The sequence below is a fragment of the Tachysurus vachellii genome, chromosome 8, assembly GCF_030014155.1.
Source record: "Tachysurus vachellii isolate PV-2020 chromosome 8, HZAU_Pvac_v1, whole genome shotgun sequence".
Classification (NCBI taxonomy): domain Eukaryota; kingdom Metazoa; phylum Chordata; class Actinopteri; order Siluriformes; family Bagridae; genus Tachysurus; species Tachysurus vachellii.
Window position 1 is genome coordinate 6,150,416 of NC_083467.1, and position 21,632 is coordinate 6,172,047.

General features: G+C 35.4%; 2 protein-coding genes across 2 annotated transcripts; both read left to right on the plus strand.

Annotated features, from left to right (window-relative positions):
* Positions 1–6,375: 6,375 nt before the first annotated feature.
* On the plus strand, positions 6,376–11,327 carry LOC132849922 (E3 ubiquitin-protein ligase TRIM35-like). Its single transcript, XM_060875940.1, has 6 exons — positions 6,376–6,836; positions 8,504–8,599; positions 8,689–8,919; positions 9,048–9,070; positions 9,157–9,275; positions 9,376–11,327. Exons 1-6 carry the CDS (start codon positions 6,438–6,440, stop codon positions 9,924–9,926), a joined length of 1,419 nt encoding a protein of 472 aa, XP_060731923.1. The 5' UTR covers positions 6,376–6,437; the 3' UTR covers positions 9,927–11,327.
* A 3,499-nt stretch (positions 11,328–14,826) lies between these two features.
* LOC132850601 (uncharacterized) lies at positions 14,827–18,387 on the plus strand. Its single transcript, XM_060877242.1, has 8 exons — positions 14,827–15,060; positions 15,400–15,726; positions 15,810–16,145; positions 16,234–16,344; positions 17,137–17,199; positions 17,389–17,472; positions 17,993–18,021; positions 18,181–18,387. Exons 2-8 carry the CDS (start codon positions 15,495–15,497, stop codon positions 18,229–18,231), a joined length of 906 nt encoding a protein of 301 aa, XP_060733225.1. The 5' UTR covers positions 14,827–15,060; positions 15,400–15,494; the 3' UTR covers positions 18,232–18,387.
* The last annotated feature ends 3,245 nt before the right edge of the window (positions 18,388–21,632 follow it).

A 21,632-nucleotide genomic window follows, 5' to 3' on the forward strand; every position in this document is an offset into this window, starting at 1 on the left:
TAATTCAGTATAAAATGTACATTTCAAATTGTTAGTTGATCAATTCACCTCTGTGCTCACAATGAGGGCCATGGCTAGTGGGGTGAAAGGTGGTGACAATTACAGGGGCCCCCACTGCCCAGGGGGCCCCACAAAATCCAGCAGCTATACTATATAGGCCCCTGTTCTGTGAATAATTCTAATATTAATAATAGTCGTATGCCACAGATCTTAATGAAAACTACAGAAACATACAATTTGATATAATACATGTAAGTCTTCCAAATATCTGCTCGTCACCCCTCCTTAAAAATGGTTTAGTCCGATATTATTCAGTCAATGACAAACATCTGAGGGGCCCAATAAATCGTAAGTCCCACCCTAGCTTGTGAAAAGGACCAATCAGTGTTGACGCGGCAGCTGAAGTTAGAGATGAACATGGTGGAAGAGACGGAGACTGACTGACCGAATGAAAATGATACGAAAACATAAAAAAAAAAAAGAACTGCTGTATACTAGTCGATCAAGACATTCTTTACGACAGGTCATTTCGGTGCCCGATTTAAACTGCTGCCGGCCGGCCGGGTACTGTCAGGTTTTTTTTTTGTTTTGTTTTTTTGTTGTTGTTTTTTTTAAATTACCGGCGCGCAAAAGAAAAACGAGTCATGACGCATGTCGCAAGCATTATATTGTATAAAGCGTTTATGTCACGCACCTGTCTGCTGATGATGCATTTAATCATATCAGAGAAAACACGCATCCAACACTGCTCTTGGATGGATATATTTAAAACATATTATGCAGTACCAAATTATCTTTATTAAAAATTAAGACAATGAGTTAATTTAGTGGTTTTATTTAATTAATTGTTTTCCTTCATTCATTCATTTTCTACCGCTTATCCGAACTACCTCGGGTCACCGGGAGCCTGTGCCTATTCAATTCAAGTTTATTTGTATAGCGCTTTTTACAATAGACATTGTCTCAAAGCAGCTTTACAGAACATAATCATAGAACAGAAGGTAAACATAAGGAATAATATAAAGAATTTATATAATAAAAAATTCAAGATTATTATATATATATATATATATATATATATATATATATATATATATATATATATGTGTGTGTGTGTATATATATATATATATATAGTTCACAATGTGTATGTATTTATCCCCAATGAGCAAGTCTGAGGTGACTCAGGCAGCAGTGGGAAGGAAAAACTCCCTTAAATTGGTAAAGGAAGAAACCTTGAGAGGAACCAGACTCAAAGGGGAGCCCATCCTCATGGGTGACACTGGAGGATGTGATTATAAATATACAGTCAAACAAATGTTGTATTGGTGTAAGGATCACATGGAGTTCAGATCTCCTCTTTAGTATCACAGAGTCCACCTGGAGCTGGTAGATCTCTAGATGTCTCAGGATTCTCACAGAGTCGGCCTCATCTCAGTGGAGGTCCAACATCTTCATCACACGGAAGACGATCGGAGCTGGTACAATATCTGGATGCCTCGGGATGGGTAGAAAGAGAATCTATCTCAGGCGTCATCGGGCATCAAGGCAGGATACACCCTGGACGGAGTCTGTTCCATTATGAAAAATGAAATTCCATTAAATTCCTTAAATTCCATAAAATTCCTTAAGGCTTCATAAATGTGCTGCAAGTCACCATTCATTCATTCATTCATTCATTCATTCATTTTCTACCACTTATCCAAACTACCTCGGGTCACGGGGAGCCTGTGCCTGTCTCAGGTGTCATCGGGCATCAAGGCAGGATACACCCTGGACGGAGTACCAACCCATCGCAGGGCACACACACACACCCTCTCCCCGCACGGGGAGAACATGCAAACGCCACACACACAAGGCGGAGGCGGGAATCGAACCCCCAACCCTGGAGGTGTGAGGCGAACATGCAAACCACTAAGCCACCGTGCCCCCCTTATTAATTAATTTATTTATTTAAAAAAAATTTTGGATTCTTGTCAATTTCTTTGTTTACTTTTTGATTTATGAATTATATCAGTGCCCTGCGATGGGCTGGCACTCCGTCCAGGGTGTATCCTGCCTTGATGCCCAATGACGCCTGAGATAGGCACAGGCTCCCCGTGACCCTAGTTCGGATAAGCGGTAGAAGATGAATGAATGAATGAATTATATCAGACCGATGAGAAACTATTAAATCGCTGCTCTTTATAAATTTTTTATATTGGTATTTTCATATTGGTATTATATCTTTATATCAGTTTTACTATTTAATAATTAAATTTCTTGACTTTTGTTATTTTTTTAGGTTAGTTTGGTTAGGTTTTTTTTTTTTTTTTTTTTTGATTAGTTGGTCATGAATAATTGCCTGAGGACTTTAAACAGTTTTTAATAAATTATTGCTTAATGACAATTTTTAATTTAAAATAAAGGGTTTACAACTACTTGACCATATTCAGATGTAAATGTAAATAGACTGTCAGTGTGATATGATATTAAGACTAAACTTACTACAATGTCCTGCAGATGTGGCATCTTCTGATTCACAATCCCATTGTCATATGTCACAATATCATTGTCATTGGTCATATTGACTTGTCATGAATATTTTCATAATTTGTATTCAGTATTTATTTATCACATCTATTTTAACAGAACCAGATAAGAAAGTGTTTATATATATATATATATATATATATATATATATATATATATATATATATATATATATATATATATATATAAATATATATATATATATATATATAAATATATATATATATAAATGGGCGTAAATTTCATGTAACAGTAGGGGGTACAATAAATATAAAATTTCTCATGAGCAATTTTTGAAGGGGGACACAAATAATACAGTCTAATTGTACTTATAAAGATATGTCCCCGCAGTGAAAAACTTTGCTTTTATCATTATTATTGTAGCATGGAGACTGCGTCATTATGGTTATTTTCAAAGTTTTTCTCATTAACTATTTGTTGTATTGTTTGTGTTGTTTACAGTTAAGCCATCAACATACAATAAAATATAAACATTACTCTTATTGTGAAAAATATATATAAAATAAGTAATATTTCGTAACAAAATCAATTAATAATCAATTTACAGTAACTGCTCTATGAAATAAAATAACAAAACGGTTTTGGCGTGTTAGTTTCAGTGCACTATGCAACAAGCTATTGTAAACAAGCTAACGTTAACTAGATAAGTAATATTTTAATAGCTAATATAGCAGATTCATGGAAAATTACATCGTAATCAGCATTTTCGCCGCAACTAATTTATGAATGAGTCTGCGTCAACTACATTAAAGCGAATCACTTTATTTAAAGTGAATAAAATCCCCTACTTAATGGAGTTCAACATTAATTGAGCCACAGCCACACACCTGACTTGTGTGTGCAGAGTAGGTGAGATGAACTGGGAAAGCAGGCAGTGGGTCAAACCACTGTGAGGAAGGGGAGAGGAACTGTTTCTAAATGCATTTTTGCATTTGTTTTTTTTTCTACTTACAGAATTATTTAGGTATACATACATATATTTTTCACAATAGAAGTGCGATATTTTTTAAATAATTTTAAAACATCCCTCGGATGGGGGGGGCATGTCCCCCCCAGGATTTACGCCCATGCTGCCATTCACTCTCCTCTCAGTAGAACAGAAACTACAGAGGATCAGAGTGAAACTGGACTGGGACCGAGGAAATCTGTCATTCTTCAACCCTCTCACTAACACACACACAGAGCCGATCCTGACCTCCCTGGGGCCCTAAGCAAAATTCTGCTAAGGGGCCCTCCTACCTGACCCGTGAGCCATGTAAACCATTTGCCACACATTCACACTTGACACCCCACTGCTCCCACTACAAACCTCTCTCCTTTTAAAAAAAAGTTTGCTCCTAGTGAATATGCAATAGCAGATATCAGAAATTATGTTTTTACTAGTGTAAAATGTAATTCCTGATATCAAAAATATGGTTACTACTAGAAATCACACTCTTACTATTTACATTTTAAGTATTGAAAACTGAATTCTTGATATCAAAAATCCATATCATGTGAATGTATAAAAGCTAAAATAGCTTGCCATACCGTATCTGTCAGGGACAGAAGACAACGGAGACAGATATCATGTAAAATAACAGAGTTTATTGACAAAGTATGGTGAATGAAGTGAGCGAGGGTGCAACAGTGCAGGCGAAGCTCCAACACACACACACAGGCTGACTGGAAACAGGCCCACGAGGATTAGATCCTTGGTTGGTCGATGAACTTGGGGAACGACTGAATAGAGAGCGAGAAAGAGTCAGGTTAGTAGACACAGCATGCAACAGCAGCTAGCGCGAACGAGACCGGACAATGTGTGTGTGTGTGTGTGTGTGAGTGTCTTTTATGCAGTGCAGTAATGATGGGTGCCAGGTGACGATGATCTGGTTTGCTGTGTGAGGGGAGAACCTGCCGATTCCGTGACAGTATCACTGTGTTTTATAGTATGCATGAGAGCAATACTTGATCCCTGAAGGTTATTATTTACTGGTGGGATGTGCATTCATATTGACCTGGCATTATGCCCATTCCAATGTAAATCCATTGGTTACCATATTGCATTAACGTTGTTGTGCGGTTATGAAAGCGCGGTTATCGAGCTCCCGTTTATAAACACCGTTGCCCTTGGGCGTTTATTCACGCGAATGTTCACGCAATAAATTGTTGTGTGACAGACAGACAGGCTAAGAGATGCACTTGCAGCACTGCACAGCTAATTTAGCTAGTCAGATAGAGACTAGAGACAGAATCACATCAACTTGTTTCTTTTTTCTCTTTTCATGGCCAGATGGATAGCTCCGCTTCATATGGTCATCTACACAGTAAATATTAACACGCGCTGTAAAATGAGGCAGGGGAGGTGGGGCCTTGCGTAATTTGTGGGGCCCTACGCAACTTGCGTAGTGAGCGTATAGGGCCGATCGGCTCTGCACACAAATACACACTTTCACACACACATTTACTGATAAATTACTGCCATATATAAGCGTTATTGGTTCTATAAAGATCCTCCCAGTTCAGTGCTCTGTAAGTGTGAATCAGATCAGTTAGAGCTCATTTTGATTTATTCCAGTCTGTTAATCAAATATCACTGATAAAAAGTGTGTTTTTCACAGAAACACTGAACAATTCATTGTGACAAGTTTATTGAATTGCTGTGATGTTATTTTGGCTGACCTTGTCAATTATTCAAAATAAGTGAAAACTGTAAATATTGATAGAATCTTTTTCTTCTTAATGATAACATATTAATGATAATGCGGCGTATTCTGGTGAAATACATATATGATGCTAAAAGAGGCTTGTTGCTGACACTTATGTCAGTGCTGGATTATGGTGATGTAATATATATAATATATTATTATTATATTATATATATTATATATTATTGTGTGTTCTGTGCTCATGTTGGATGGTCTGCCTTGTTCATGCACAGATTAAAACACCCATAGAATCAATTATAAATCTATCCTGGGTCTGTTTCTTTCATGTCTTCTGACCTACATCTGTAGAAAACATGCAGGTAGCTTTAGCCTTCGGTTTTAGGAATTCTTTTTATCCTCTCTTCCATTCGTGTGCACTGAACTTGGAAAAAGGCATTTAAACTTGCTGCTCCCGCTAATTTGTGTAATTTGCAAAATATGCTAAAACTTAAGGAGTTGATCTGATTGGATACTTTTTAAGTGATTCCAAATAGCTTGGTGACAGAAGCATTCAGCTGTAAATGTTTTACCTGATTCAGTTCTGCACAGATATTGCTTCACTTTCTATTATATTATTTATAATGTAATTTGATTTAATTTGTATGTTGATTATGTGCTTGTTTATATGTATGGCTGCTATTTGTTAAACTTGTAAATTGTAGTCAAATTAAATTATGAAGTTAAGGGGTTTTTTTTTCATTTCTTCTTCAAATTCTGCAGGAGTTATTCAAACCTTTTCCACCTGAGCCCCACTTCTCAGTTTTGGAGACTTCCATTCTCCTTTCCCTCTCCTTACCCTCAACCCCCACAACACAAACCAAAAATTCCTTGTGCAATATATTTCCCATAAAACAAAAAAAAAAACTTCTTAATAATACGTCATAATGGGCAACAGAGGTAAATACAGTAATCAGTAAGAAATAATAAAGTGTGTTTTGGATGAATCCTGAATGGTTTGTAACTCACTGGAGAGCAAATCAAACAAACAGTGTTTTAAATCACTTCAATACTAATTATAATGAAGAGCCTAGAAACTAATTTCATTCAGTTTATTTGTATATCACACAGTGCCCTTCTGTCACTGTCCTCACAATCAGTTCTCTACCACACCACTAGAGGGCATCAACTCCTGAATTTTGAGCTCTTCCTTGGTGGTTATGCTGGAGAGAACAACAACAGGAGCAGCAGTAAAATAAAATGGCTTCTAAGTTTTCAGAGGAGGATTTCTCCTGTTCTGTGTGCTGTGAAATCTTCAAGGATCCTGTTGTTCTGCACTGCAGTCACAGTGTGTGTAAAGTGTGTTTGCAGCAGTTCTGGGAGACCAAAGGATCCAGAGAATGTCCTGTTTGTAGGACAAAGTCATCTATGAGTGATCCTCCCATAAGTCTGGCCTTAAAGAACCTGTGTGAGACTTTTTTACAGGAGAGAAGTCAGAGATCTTCATCAGGGTCTGAAACAGCCTGCAGTCTGCACAGTGAGAAACTCAAACTTTTCTGTCTGGATGATCAGCAGTTGGTGTGTTTGGTGTGTCGGGATTCAAGAAAACACACCAACCACAAATTCTGCCCCATTGACGAGGCATCAACAGACTGTAAGGTAAAGAATCTTGATATGTGAATTCATGTCATAATAAAAAAATGAAAATGGGGTTTATTTCATACATCAATTCCTCATTAGACTAATTAGTACAAAAGGATAAGCTTACATTTCATTACAGCAGCAGACAAGAGGCAATATAGCAAATACAATTTAAATGTACAAAATTAATAGTGGGTATTTACACCTGTGCAAAATGTATCCAGCTTATAACAGTGCAGCAACATAATAATTAAAATTCTTATATGCTGTGATGTGTATCCTCCAGGAAGTGGTGCAGAAAAATGTTAGGTGTGGAGTTGTACAGTCAAGTCAAGTCAAAAAGCTTTTATTGTCATTTTAACCATACATAGCTGTTGCAGTACACAGTGAAATGAGACAACGTTTCTCCAGGACCATGGTGCTACATAAAACAAAGACAGAGCTAAGGACTTAGTAAGTTAGTCCTAGTTACATAAAGTGTATCTGTGCAACCTGGTGCAAACAGTGCAGGACAAAAGACAAAAAAGACAGAGAAAACAAAAAATAAAAGACAATATACAGTCTGAATGGCCCTGCAAAAGCATTCCTTCCTGCAGCAAGGCAGGATTAACCTACTGCTCAGTGTTCTCCTCTTTGCAGTGATTGTTGGATGGAGTGATTGCTCATGATGACAGTGAGCTTGAACTGTGTCCAGCCTAGAACCTTTGACTGATCTAACTCTCATAATGATTTTGTTATGGTGTGGTTTGTAGTGAAGCTACTGCCCCAGCATACAGCAACACAAAAGATTCAAAACAACAGACTTACAGAATGTTTGTAGAAGCTGACCTTGACTTTCTTTTGCATAGGCTGTCCATGTTCATGTTCTACCCCAGCTTGTGTTTCACATGAACACCACTGTATTTGTATGGTGCTTAATACATAATAAATAATAACAATACAGTTGACTATTAACAGTTATATTATAATAAATTTAAGCTCATACCTGTCAGTCTGCCATTCCAGATTAACATTCAGATTTTCACCATCTGGAGTGTCACCGGGGGGCACGGTGGCTTAGTGGTTAGCACGTTCGCCTCACAGGGTTGGGGGTTCAATTCCTGCCTCCGCCTTGTGTGTGTAGAGTTTGCATGTTCTCCCCGTGCCTCGGGGGTTTCCTCCGGGTACTCCGGTTTCCTCCCCCAGTCCAAAGACATGCATGGTAGGTTGACTGGCATCTCTGGAAAATTGTCCGTAGTGTGTGATTGCGTGAGTGAATGAGAGTGTGTGTGCCCTGCGATGGGTTGGCACTCCGTCCAGTGTGTATCCTACCTTGATGCCCGATGACGCCTGAGATAGGCACAGGCTCCCCGTGACCCGAGGTAGTTCGGATAAGCGGTAGAAAATGCGAGTCAGAGTGGAGTGTCACCTTCATAAACACATATCAATCTTCCATGTTAGATTAAAGCAGTGTACACAAATATACAAACTTTTAGCCTTTTTAGAATTTTCTTTAGCACTTGCTGCAAGCTAATCTGAAAGTTGTAAAAAAAAAAAAAAAAAAAACACTAGTCTGTCCGAATTTATTGTTAAATAATTTTAAAACTTTGTACACTTAAATCTTCTTAATAATCAGTGATCTGAGTTAACAATGTGTACAATAAGAGCTGAAACACAGAGTCTCCATGTGTGTTAATTTATTTCAGGAGGAGCTCAAAACTGCACTGAAGCCCCTACAGGAGAAACTGAAGATCTTTACAGACTGTAAACTGAACTGGAGTCAGACTGCAGAACATATAAAGGTTACAATCAATAACATGGTTTTGATAGAATTCTATTCTCCATCATTGTAAAATCAGTTATATTTCATTTAATTTCCTCTTCACTGCAGATTCAGGCCCAAAAGACAGTGTGTCAGATTAAGGAACAGTTTGAGAAACTTCACCAGTTTCTACGAGATGAAGAGGCAGTCAGGATCACTGCACTGAGAGAGGAAGAGGAGCAGAAGAGTCAGATGATGAAGGAGAAGATTGAGAAGCTGAGCAGAGACATATCATCTCTTTCAGACACAATCAGAGCCATAGAAGAGGAGATGAGAGCTGAAGACGTCCTGTTCTTACAAGTGAGGATCATTTAGTCAGTATTTATACTGTGAGAAAGTAAAACTTCTTTCCATCATCAGAAACGTCACATTTCAGTGGTGTAAAAATGTAAATCATATCCACTGATATGTGCTTTGTTGTTTTCCAGAACTACAAGGCCACAGTGAAAAGGTGAGTGATGTGGTTCCTGTCTCTCTGCTTCTCTGTGTTTCTGAATCCAAAGCCACAGCAACACTGACTCCTGAATGTTTTTGCAGAGCCCAGTGCACACTGCAGCATCCAGAGGAGCTTTCAGGAGCACTGATCCATGTGGCAAAACATCTGGCCAACCTGAAGTTCAGAGTCTGGGAGAAGATGCAGGACACTGTCCAATACAGTAAGAGTCTTTCTTTCTTTCTTTCTTTCTTTCTTTCTTTCTTTGTGCTGTATTAGTGAGCATAATAATGTATCATTTACAATGCTTATATGTTTTTCAGTGCCTGTAACTCTGGATCTGAACACTGTTCATCCTGGACTCGTTGTGTCTAATGATCTCACCAGTGTGATACACAATTGTTATTTTGGTCAAATGAAGCTTCCTGATAATCCAGAGAGATTTGCTACAAATACATGTATCCTGGGCTCTGAGGGCTTTAACTCAGGGACACATTGCTGGGATGTTGAAGTTGGAGACTGTATACATTGGTATGTGGGTGTGATGACAGAATCTGCTCAGAGGAAGGGGGATGTATTTTCTAGAGGTGGTATTTGGTATGTGACTTATTATGATGGTGTATATAAAGCAGGTTACACACCTAGGATATTTGGTTTTCTCTCAGTAGAACAAAAACTCCAGAGGATCAGAGTGAAACTGGACTGGGAAAGAGGACAGCTGTCATTCTCTGACCCTCTCACTAACACACACATGCACACTTTCAAACACACATTTACTGACAAATTGCTGCCATTTCTATTTGTTACTGATACAGATTTTCCTCTAAAGATCCTCCCAGTTCATTGCTCTGTAAGAGTGAATCAGATCAGTTAGACCTCATTGTTTTATTTCAGTTCATTCATGAAATATTGTTGATTATGTTTTATATTTTTATGAACATTTTTACAGAAGCTTTTTAACACAAATTGTGAAATTTATAGCATTCCTTTTTTTAACTTAAGGCAAAATAGCCATAAAATATCTTTAAATAAGTAAATAATTAGAAGTAAGGAAATAGTGGCCCCTAAAATCTATTTGAACACTTAAGCCACACTTACATATGTATCTAAATGCATTGTTATTGTATTAAACCCAGTTATGTATCAAAAGATAGATTGTTTTAATAATAATAATAATAATAATAATAATAATAATAATAATAATATACACTGGTATTATTAGCCATAAAAAACTAAGCCATTCAATAGTGGCTACAATAAATAGACAGTGTTTTCATAGATTATTTGCTTCAACTTTCTGCAACTTTAATCAACCAGATTCTGTAACAGTTTTACAGAATCTTCTATAAAAGTTTTTCCACATTAAAGCTTAATTTCTTTCCCATTGAATCCAACATCAGCTCTATATGGTTTAGGTTAGTACTGTACTATGAGAAGTACCGTATACTTTCAAAAGACGGATTCACACTTAATACCGAACGATTCTCCTGCTGAAAAATCAACTTCTGTCACTTGAATAATTTCTTACGCTTACAAAATGTTATCAGTGCCATGAATAAACACATGCCCACGACCACCACTGTGGGGAAAAAACAGCCCTAAGAACCTCTGTGCTTTACAATATGCTCATTTATTCATTCATTGTTTTCTCCACACAGATACCATACCATTAGTCCCATCCAAGTTACATTTGGCTTAATCTAAAAAAAAAAGTTTTCCAGGAACTGCTGTGATTCTGCTCATGTTCTTTGCAAATTTCACCCCTTTGTTCCTATTTTTAAGGCTGATAAATGGTTTCTGTTGCCTTACTCTCCCTCTGTAATATTTCTGACATGTTTTAAATATTTTTTGTTCTTGTTAGATCCTGCAATTCTTACTGATGTCTAAAGATAAGACTTGAACTTCATACTTTTCGATTCCTTTTCACCCAGCTGTTCACAAGATAATATATAGTGGATAATGTGGATGTCATATAGGCTTCTCTAGAAAAGTAACTACATGATGTACAGTACTTCAACACAATTTCTCAGGATTTACTATGGACCACCAAAATAATCTCAATTGTCCAAATATGTTTTTTTAATTATGACCAGTATATCTATTATGTTATACTGTCAAGTGAAACAATATATTTTGGGGAGAATTATTTGCCTTTCTTTAAACTAAATGACATTTGGTTCGGTGTGTTGTTTTCTATTGGAATGAAATTCATAGATTTGTATGGGTTAAGTGTACATGAATAACCTCCATTTTTCTTCAGGTTTGTATGTCTTCATTTATATTTTATTTTAACTTTGCTGAAATAAAAATATTTTTTTTTATAACATAAGCCTGCACTTTGTCTCCTATCCTGCTTCTGATATACCTCCACTGCCCACAGTTTCCCCTGCCATTTAGGTAACAAGTCAATGCCATCAGTCTAAAATATGAGCTATATCATACTTATGAAATCATAAGACCTTATAATTTTGTTTAATCCTTAATAATTTATTTTTTTTGCACAATGGTACACAAACTTTTTCAAACATGTTTCATAAAGGATAAAAATGAATTAATTAGGCATACAAATTTTGTGATTTAAAATATCAGCCTTATAATGCCTAGACACTTCTGTACTCACCTTTAAACACATAAATGAACCAATTTAATTTCCTTGAACCTTCTTATAATTTCTAAAGACCTGACTATACCTTATTTGGCCCAAATTCCAGAATATCACATTTCAAAGCTTGTCTAAGACAAAGATTAAAAAAAAAAAAAAATCTCAGAGCCATCTCTCTGAGTATCACTGTATCAGTATATACATGCCATCTTAATTTATACTGATACATTCAGGAAAAAAGGAAGATTGCTTTGAAAGGGATTGCTCCAAAGATTTGGAGAGAGTAAGCTACAGGTTTTCCACTTAACAACAATCTAAAGTAAATCCTTAAGAATAACCTTCTGAAATATTATGGCTTTACTAATCAAAAGGTAAGGCCAATATTTCCATTAGATCAGCCTTAATGGTTATTGATAGTAATAAATAATTATGACAATAATAAATAAGTACTATATAAATAAAATTCCAGAAGTAGCCATGCATGACTTAATCCTGGTACCAGAACTTTTGTCTTGTCTCTGTATTTCTTTACAAATTCCAATCTGGTCTTTTGATTCTTTGATTCTTACTGCAGATGAATGGTTTGCATCTTGTGGTATGACATCTATACTGCATTTCTACTCTCAAAGTCTTCTTTGAACCATGGATTACTGTTTACTCTTACTGTTTACTTTGCTGACCTGTTATATGCCTGACTGTTATTACACCTATGGTTTCTGTTAGGAGTTACTGGGACAGTTCCTTGCCAGACCACCTGGTGGGAATAGTAAGTGGTTTATTGAGGTATCACTGTGTTATTCCATCGTGGGCGATACTACGCCCTTTTCTAATGTGTTTTTTCGCTTTCTCGGCTGTCCCTTGTTTTTCCGAGATGTGCTGCTCTATATATGCCTGTCCTGTTGTGTTAGTTATTGTCAGTCATTATTTGAAATATGTTTACATCACATCTATTTGTGGTTCTTCCCCAAACTGTTGCCACAAAGTTGGAAGCACACAATGGTCTAGCACTGTAGCATTAAGAACAAGAGACCCAAAAATGTCACAGCATAACAGTACTACTGTGCACACAGTGAGATCCATGAAGACAAAATTTGGCAAGTTGGAGTTAAAGAACTTGATTGTGGTGACCTGAACTCCACTGAACACCTTTGGGATGAAGTGGAACACCAACCGCCTCACCCAACATCAGAGTCTGATCTTACTAATGCTCTTGTAGCTGAATGATCACATATCCCAAGGCCATAGGCAGGGGGGGTTCGGGGGTTCGAACGAACCCCCCTCACTGCCAAAGGTCCAGAATTTAAGTCGTTTTTTTTCATGTGATTGTCATCATTGTTTTAATCAATGCTTGTGACAAATATTCTGGGTTGCTGTTTCAAATTAATATGATACATTATTGTAGCTGGACGTGTGTGTGTGTGCCGCCCGTGCAGTTCAGAGAAAGTTCTCGCAATACACTTTTCAAAGCAATGGTGAAGCATCGCCTCTGAATGATGGGGGGAGGGATTATATATATATATATTTTTGTTTTGTTTTGTTTTGTTTTGTTTTGTTTTTTTTAATTAAAAGGATTTCTATATTTTATCCACAATTTTAATCAGAATTATATTTGATGTGCAATTACACATATGAGTCACAATATACAATTTAATTTTTCCAGCAGTTTCCAGACTTGAGTTTTGTGTGTTTTCCTTTACCCAATGTTTTATTAGCTTTTTTGTTAGTGCATTTTATTATTATATTTTGGATATAATCACCTTTTATAGGAGTTGGAGTTATATTGTATGCTTATATAACATGCTACATAGAAAAGTATCGTATCCCTGCTCTCTTTGTTTAATCTGAGCAAATTTAAAGAATGGATTTGTCCTAAAAGATAGACAACTTTTTCATTTTATGGAAGGATGAAAGATGTAGGACCAAGAAATCAATGAAGCATAAAGTAGAGTAGTGGGTTTCTTTATATCTTGATCCATGAAGCTAATTAAGTCACAGAGAAGCATGTGTACAATAATCAAATAGCCAGTGAGATTCCAGCATTTAACATACAGAAATGTGTACAAAGTACTAGTGTTGTAGTGATACTTTAAAGGTGAATCTCCACAGCAGCCTTTTGTTTTGTTTTCCACAATTAAGGCTTGAAAAATATCTACTTCAAAAGGATGTTTATAAAGTGAACTGACCTCAAAAGTTTTTACAACTTTTTACTACTAATTAAATTACTACCGTGCCCAACACACCTTATCTCTTCATGTTATAGCTTCATATTATATATTATATATTTATATACCAGGTGTTTCTAGGCTTATTTTTGTGAATTCTAAAGGGTAATCTCAGCTTTCATTTCATGTGAAGTCATTCATGCAAAAATAGGACATTTTATCTTCACTTCCTCATAAAGTAGTTACAACCATGTACCTCACACCGATAAGTGTCTTTATTTGGGAATTAATATTCTGTTACAGAATTCAAGCCAAGCTGACTAAAGGTGAGTATTTTACTTTGTCATTACGCATGCAGCGATACTATTAGTAAAGTGTTTCAGGTGTTTAAATATGATAAATCACTGTAACTGTAACCATACATATGAAGTGAAACTGGTTATATGCAAACCTGCAGATGTCCTCCAGTTCTAACATAACTCCCTTTAACCCTTGTATGTTGTTCGGGTCTGTGGGACCCATACTCATAAACATCAGTAGTTTTGAAAAACTTTGCTTCCTTGTAAATTTGTTGATTTTTTTCCCACTCATAACTTGATTAAATTTGATTTTCTTTTTTTTATTACATTTTATTAAAAAACAACAAAAAACGAGTAGCACTTTAATTAAAAAATGTGATGTAATAAAGGTAAAGATAAATATTAACCATATATGCTGTTTATATTGCTTGTAATTGGGATGAAGTAAACATCTGTAGAGTATTTTAACATAAAATTTTTGATTGTGTTGAATTAAAAACCTAAAAATGAAGCGAGTCCACCAGACCCACAAACACTGGCTGAGTAACAAAAATATGAACAACATACAAGGGTTAAGAGTTAAAATCAGTGGCTGTCACATAAATTCTTCTCTAGTCAGGGCAACATGACAAATAACAAATGTGTTAGCAAAAGATTTTTTCTGCCAGGAGTTATTGATAACCTTCTCTGTTTTTTCAGTTCCACAAGTCCAGCATGGAACTGATGTGACACTGAGCTGTGAGGTGTCTGACCTCTCACAATCCTCCACTGTTCAGTGGCAGAGAGAGGGCGCATCCGTTCCTAACAGCACTCTGGTCTACAACAACACTGCATACATCATTTTACACAATGTCAACCATCACAGTAATGGGAAATACCACTGCACAGGAAGCCACCAGGGAAAGGAACAAATTTATAAAAATCAAACACTTAAAGTGACACAATGTGAGTATGTTCTCCATGTAAATGGGAGAATACTTGAATTTTAATTTGATATTATACTTAACTATTATTTTGGGGTATTTATATCTCACTTGAGTATTGTTTAAATAGAATTAGAATTAGGAATAAAATTCTTGCTAGAAAAAAATAATTACTTACTTAAAGTGTTAATTCATCAGCATACACTTTAAAATAAAATCAAAACATTTCCTCTAAAAATGTGACTCTCTACTGTCCTGGTTATTGTGCTGCATGTTGAGGTCTTATATTTATAGTTAGCAACATAGAGATAAAGAAAATTCATAAATGTGTATTTAGAGTGTGTGCTTGATGTCTTTCTAGATGCAGAACAAAAAAAGTATATTCTATACAGAGAAAACTCTAACAGTAGTAATTTGACCCTCATCTGCAATTCCAAAAGGACTTATAACAGAATAATGTGGACCCGAGAGCTAAACCAAAAAATAGAAGTAATGATAACTGCAGAAAAAGACAAAAAGCTGGAAGTATATGGTGCAATTATCCCAGAGAAGCCATTATCTACATTCTACAATGGAAATGATTTCATCTTCCACATATCACCCGTGAAATTCAATTACAGTGGAACGTATAAATGTATCGTGAATGATAACGTCACCTATTCATCCTTAACACTTCACACACTAAGAGGTTTGTAACCCGTCAATGCATTTTTATATTTATTTTCAGTATGATAAAAGGTTGTATTATGTTCTGACAACTATTAATCTTAGTCTTTGCAGAGCCTGCTGTTATGATCAGGAATCAGTCAGTGGTTCTGAGCTGTGAGTTGTCTGACGTGACAGAGCGAGTTACTCTCTCCTGGTTGAAGATGGAGAGAAACAGAGCAAGGCTAATTAAACAGGAAGTCCTTACACCAAAAGACCCAAAGAGGAGAGTCAGTGTAACACTGAACAGTGCATGGGAGGACCTGCTTTTGTACCAGTGCGTTGTGTTTAGTGAGAACACACTCAGAGCTGTAGCTCCAGTAACTCTCCACCTGATTCAATCATTAAGAAAAGAGCCTCATTCAGCTATACCTAAACATACCACAGAACCCACCAGCCAGGGTAATGCTCTTTTACATGTGTTCAAGCAGCATTCAATCTATTCTCCATTTCATGCACATTATGGTTAATATGCATCACATCTCTACAGGAAACAGTATGGAAACGCGTAGCATCATCATCATTGTGTTCACTGTGTCCGGGTGTGTGGTGCTTTTGCTTGGGGCTCTTTTGTTCTACACTCGAAGAAAATCTTCCACAGGTAAACTAACCTGCTTTTTATAAATACTGCTCCGATCAAAAAAAGGATAATAATCAAGATCCTTTCATTCTCAGCATAACTCACGTTTAGCTTAATGTGCAGTGTGTAAGGTTTTTAAGGTGGTAAAATAGGGGAGTTAAAAATACTCTGAAATATGGTTTACCTGAGAACACATTATTGAGCCACACTGGAAGTCACCAGCTAATGAAACTGGATATAAAATGTCTACACACTCCTGTAAAAACTTCAGCTTTTTGTGTTTTGTGAAATCATGACAGATCTTTTTCCACTTTTAATGTGATAGAGCAACCAAAAAAATTCAAGTAAAAAATCATTAGAAGAAATACTAGCAGTAAAATATCACAAAAATATTACATTAACCTGGTTGCATGAGTGTGCACCCAGTTCTATAATGGACTGTGTTCAGAATTCACCAATAACTTCCAAACTCCCGTTTAAAAGTGTCTACCATACAGCTGTTATCAATAAACTGAGCATCTTGATATTTTTTTGCTTTTACCTGATTTCCGATGCCATGATTTGCAAAGTGTGTACTGTATCCTAAAGTGCCAAAATATTTTTCATGACACCTTTGCAACACTGGAGATCTGACAATAACTGCACCAGATCATTATCAAGCAGGAAAAGAGGTCTGTACACTAGTGATGTCTTTATTTATTTAGTATTATAAAATAATACACATTATGTAGTTTGGGGCACAGAACAACTCACATACCGTAATGAAAGGATGCTCTGGGAAGTACAACTTCTCCCCCTTGTGTATTACTCTAGATGGACCATCTGTGATAGAGATGAAGTGTAGAGTTGATCCATCCCATTCACATTCATCTCAAGGTAACAGTGGTAGTACTTTTACTAGCAATATACCTAATAAACCTAAGTTGAAGCAATCACCTGGAAGCGTAGATGAATCATTTTGTTTTTATAATAAATGTGTAAAATGTGAATAATATCAATGTTACTTAAGGTAATGAGATTTATCCTAATCACAGGCTGCATTACAGCTGTCATTTCTTTTTGTAGGTGCTGACATGTTTAGAGTAGAAGAAGAAAAAGAAGGAGAAGAGCTCCACTATGCCTCCGTCACCATAGTGGAACTTGATCGCGGTAATACTAGAGAGCAGTTTCTAATTTATTCCTTTTTTCCTGCTCATGTCACTCAGACCCTGTACTGTTCTACTGTTCTACATTTTCTGTGCATGTGAAAATATCTTAAGTAAAGGCATGCTGTTTCAATATTTGTATTATTAATATTACTACATAGTTACTTACATACATACTTTTGGAATGCAATATATATATTAGGAATAAATAATTTAAATTATGTATATAACAAGATTATCTTCCAAACAAATATAAATTCAATTTTAAATGAATAAAAAACAATCTAGAAATAGAGTTAAATTCTTTATATATATATATATATAAATGTCATAGGTGAAAATAATGAAAGATTAAGTATTAAGTATCTCCATCTCCATCTCTGCCATGTCTATAATTAATTATTGTTTATGAAACAATTTTATTTTGTTTGTTTGTTTTGTTTTATAACATTGCTTCCGTTCTATGTAATAAACTGTAAAGTATCTGCTCTATAACACAGTAGTGTTTTAAATGATTTTTGCAGGAACAAGTGGAAATTGTAAAAGGCTCAAGGTAAGCATTAACCAGTATGTTTCATCTCCTGCACAGTTTGTACTGTGGCTCATAAGATTTTGATATGATTTTGACAGGAATTATGCTGACAGACATTTGCTGTTTTAATAACTGACAAATCTTTATCTCTATGTTTTGTCCTTTGTGTTATATAAACAGACAGCAAGCAAGAGTGACTCAGTCATTTACTCAACTGTCAACATAAAATAAGAAGCTTGAATGAAAATAGATTATGCAATAGAATTACAATAGAAATGCCACATTTGCCTTATATTGTAACTGCACTTCTCTCTCTGATCTGCCTGTGATTTCTCCCTATTACAGAAATTAATATTATAGATAAAGCTTGTTCATCTTCAAATGAAATACGTGTGAACTGTATTTGTGATCTGTAATGTATCTGTACACACACACACACACACAAAAAATTCAATATACACACACAATAAACTATTTTGTGAAGACTCAGGTTATTACCAAAGGTGTCCATTCCATTTCCAGGTTTTAACACAGCGCACAGTGGAAAGTATTGAGGGGGTCAACACTTCATGAGGGACTGTAATCGTTATTGTGATTATATTCCTTAGCTTTTAGCCATCATTTTTAACCAGATCCCTGGCATTGTTGAACAGAATCACTTCAATGATTTACAGAAATCAGGAGTCAAACATGACTGTGTTTATAAATAGCTGTATCTATTTTTTAATATTTATAATTATAGAATGTTTCTTATTTGATTTGATTTCTTTCTTTACCCAAGGCACAAACATTTATTTATTCACCAACATTAATCCAACTTTAAATTCAATTGAATCGTGACCCTTGTTACTTGTTATTGTGGGGTAGTTCTATAAGGTGCTACCCACATTATTAGTCTTCTGAATTATTTAAATTTAAAGTTACTTCACAGTTTGTTCAGGACCTTAATGTAACCTAACTTTCCCACTGTGTGCATTTATTTTTCTACTGGACATTTATCAGTTCTCCCTGTGCACCTCCTGTGCTGTTATACAGAGAAAAGTAAAAGGTAACATTTATTTGCCCCAAAACCGAAAAAAAAGCATTCAATGCAATTTGTTATCTAAAATATATTAACTGCAATTCTAACTGCAAATCTAGTTTTTCTCTTAAAACAGGCTTAGATCAGTAGAAAGAAAAAAACAAACCATTGGTATAGTCTTTAATGTATTAGACATTGTTGTACTAATAGGGTCACAGTAGTGGGTCCAATGTAATGGAATCTAGTAAATTAGTAATGGCTTAATTTAATCAGAACATTATTGAATCTAGTCATTAGAGCTGGCTGGATGAAGAAGAACTTGTCTGAGGAAATGATGCCTGTGGGTGTATATGTACTTTAATGTAGAAACAAAAGGACCTGGGCTGGGCGAAGAAATTGAGCTAATCAAGGGCTGATTACCCGAGGGAGGGCAGTAGAGGACAAACAGCACTGAGGAGTTGGTAAATGATGATTAAAAAAAATTCAAAAGCTACCAAATTCAGGAACTAACAAGGATTAGTACAGTCTATGACACTGAATCTTGTGTTGATGTAAATGTTTTTCTTACACTCAGAGTTGACCAACCTTTTACACCTTTTACACTTGAAATGGACTTTTGAAGTGTTCAAAATATTCACTATTATATCGACCAGTATTCATTTAGGATGTATTATGTGTACTGTGTTAAAGTATTAATAATGTACAAATGAGGATCGAGTCTGTAATAACACATTAGTGGGCACTAGAGGGCGATATTGTTATATTATATTGTACAACATGTTGAGACCGAAAGGCACCTGTTTGAGCAGGTGATTAAAAAAAAATTATAATTAAAAAAGTTAAATAAATACATTTTATTTATAATATTCATTTTATTTTAAATATATTAATAAATATTTAATAAAAAAGTATATATATATATATATATATATATATATATATATATATATATATATATATATATACTTTTTTATTAAATATTTATTAATATATTTAAAATAAAATGAATATTATAAATAAAATGTATTTATTAATATTACTATTAATAAATACATTGTCACTGGCATTAGATTAGACTAGCACTAAATTAGTTTGTCCAAATTTATAGATGATCAAAAAAAAATATATATATATATATAAACCATGGTCACACACACTCTCACTCACACACACACACACACACACACACACAGACTGTAAACTGTATAGAAGTGTTATAAAAGTAGATATATAGACTGTAAATTGCTTTATTGTGAAACCTATGCAGTTCCATTTCTAAACAGTAGATGGCAATGTTGCATTGTAGGAGCTTAAACCTAATCGCGTAACATATTACAGGATAGTTATGATTAGCCGATAGAGAACATAATAAAACATTGTAATAAGATTCAATTTAGAATACATTTTATATATACATTATAAAACTATTACATGTATGCATGATATTCAATATTATCATATGTATCATATGTATACGTATATATAAATAAACCCATTAGAATACTCAAGCTCATTTGTAAAGATGCCCATCTGCTTTCAGTACTGCTTTTAAATCAGTCTGATTTATATATATATATATATATATATATATATATATATATATATATATATATATATATATATATATATATATATACACACACACACACACACATATGGCAAAACAATGATTTTTTTAATGTACCTTTTTGGAAAGGTATCCATTCTCTCTCTCTCTCTCTCTCTCTCTCTCTCTCTCTCTCTCTCTCTCTCTCTCTCTCTATCTATCTATCTATCTCTCTCTCTCTCTCTCTCTCTCTCTCTCTCTCTCTCTCTCTCTCTCTCTCTCGCTTTCTCTCTCTTTTTCACATTCTCACTCCTGCATAAGTGCACTTCAGTTTTCAGTCCTTCATTTTGAAATCTAAAGGTACAAAAATGTAGAATTGGAATGTCTTTATCAGCAAAGCACAGCGCTCTTCACATGTCCAAGGTTCTTCTGTGTTAAAAAGATTTGCTTCTCTATTCAAACACGTGTGAGGAGCAGGGGAGCTTGAAGGCTCTTGCTTGTCGCCAAGGTCTTCCAAAGCAAAATCCTTCAGCACTGAATTAGAAACCACAAAAAAATGTCATTCATTCAACAAAGCTTCATAAAACAATGGCATTTGGAAAGGAGGAATGAAGCAGGTGTGGATAGAATAGGAGTTATGTGGAAGAGAAGCTGCCAAGGTCACCACATGGCCCGCTTCACACTCTTGTCTCCAGTTATTTGGCCCTCAGCAAGGAGTAGATACAGCCACATCATGCTACAGGGAATTACAGCTGTGAGCTCCAGGAACGGTGTGAAGATAGGTTGAGTCATTGTATTTCCTCTCTGTAATAGTGCATGAGTTGTGTTTCTGCAAAGTATTTCAGGCAAACAACACATTTGCTGCAACATGCTGCGCTTCTGTCTTTGCACATTAACACAGCCAAACTCATACACGTCAACAGAGATTTGAAAGCGAGGCTTATGCAAACGCACATGTGTAATGACTGGCAACATCCACATCATAAGTAGTTACGCTGACAAGAAATGATAAAACGTGAATGTAGGCTTTTTATCAGACAAGGAATGACTCAGAAGAAACGAAAA

Coding starts and splice junctions, on each gene's coding strand:
- LOC132849922 (XM_060875940.1), top strand. CDS start 6,438: ATGGCTTCTAAGTTTTCAGAGGAGGATTTCTCCTGTTCTGTGTGCTGT. Junction 9,071..9,156: donor TACAAGGCCACAGTGAAAAG/GTGAGTGATGTG, acceptor ATGTTTTTGCAG/AGCCCAGTGCACACTGCAGC. Junction 9,276..9,375: donor GCAGGACACTGTCCAATACA/GTAAGAGTCTTT, acceptor TATGTTTTTCAG/TGCCTGTAACTCTGGATCTG.
- LOC132850601 (XM_060877242.1), top strand. CDS start 15,495: ATGTGGACCCGAGAGCTAAACCAAAAAATAGAAGTAATGATAACTGCA. Junction 17,200..17,388: donor CCATTCACATTCATCTCAAG/GTAACAGTGGTA, acceptor TTCTTTTTGTAG/GTGCTGACATGTTTAGAGTA. Junction 17,473..17,992: donor CATAGTGGAACTTGATCGCG/GTAATACTAGAG, acceptor TGATTTTTGCAG/GAACAAGTGGAAATTGTAAA.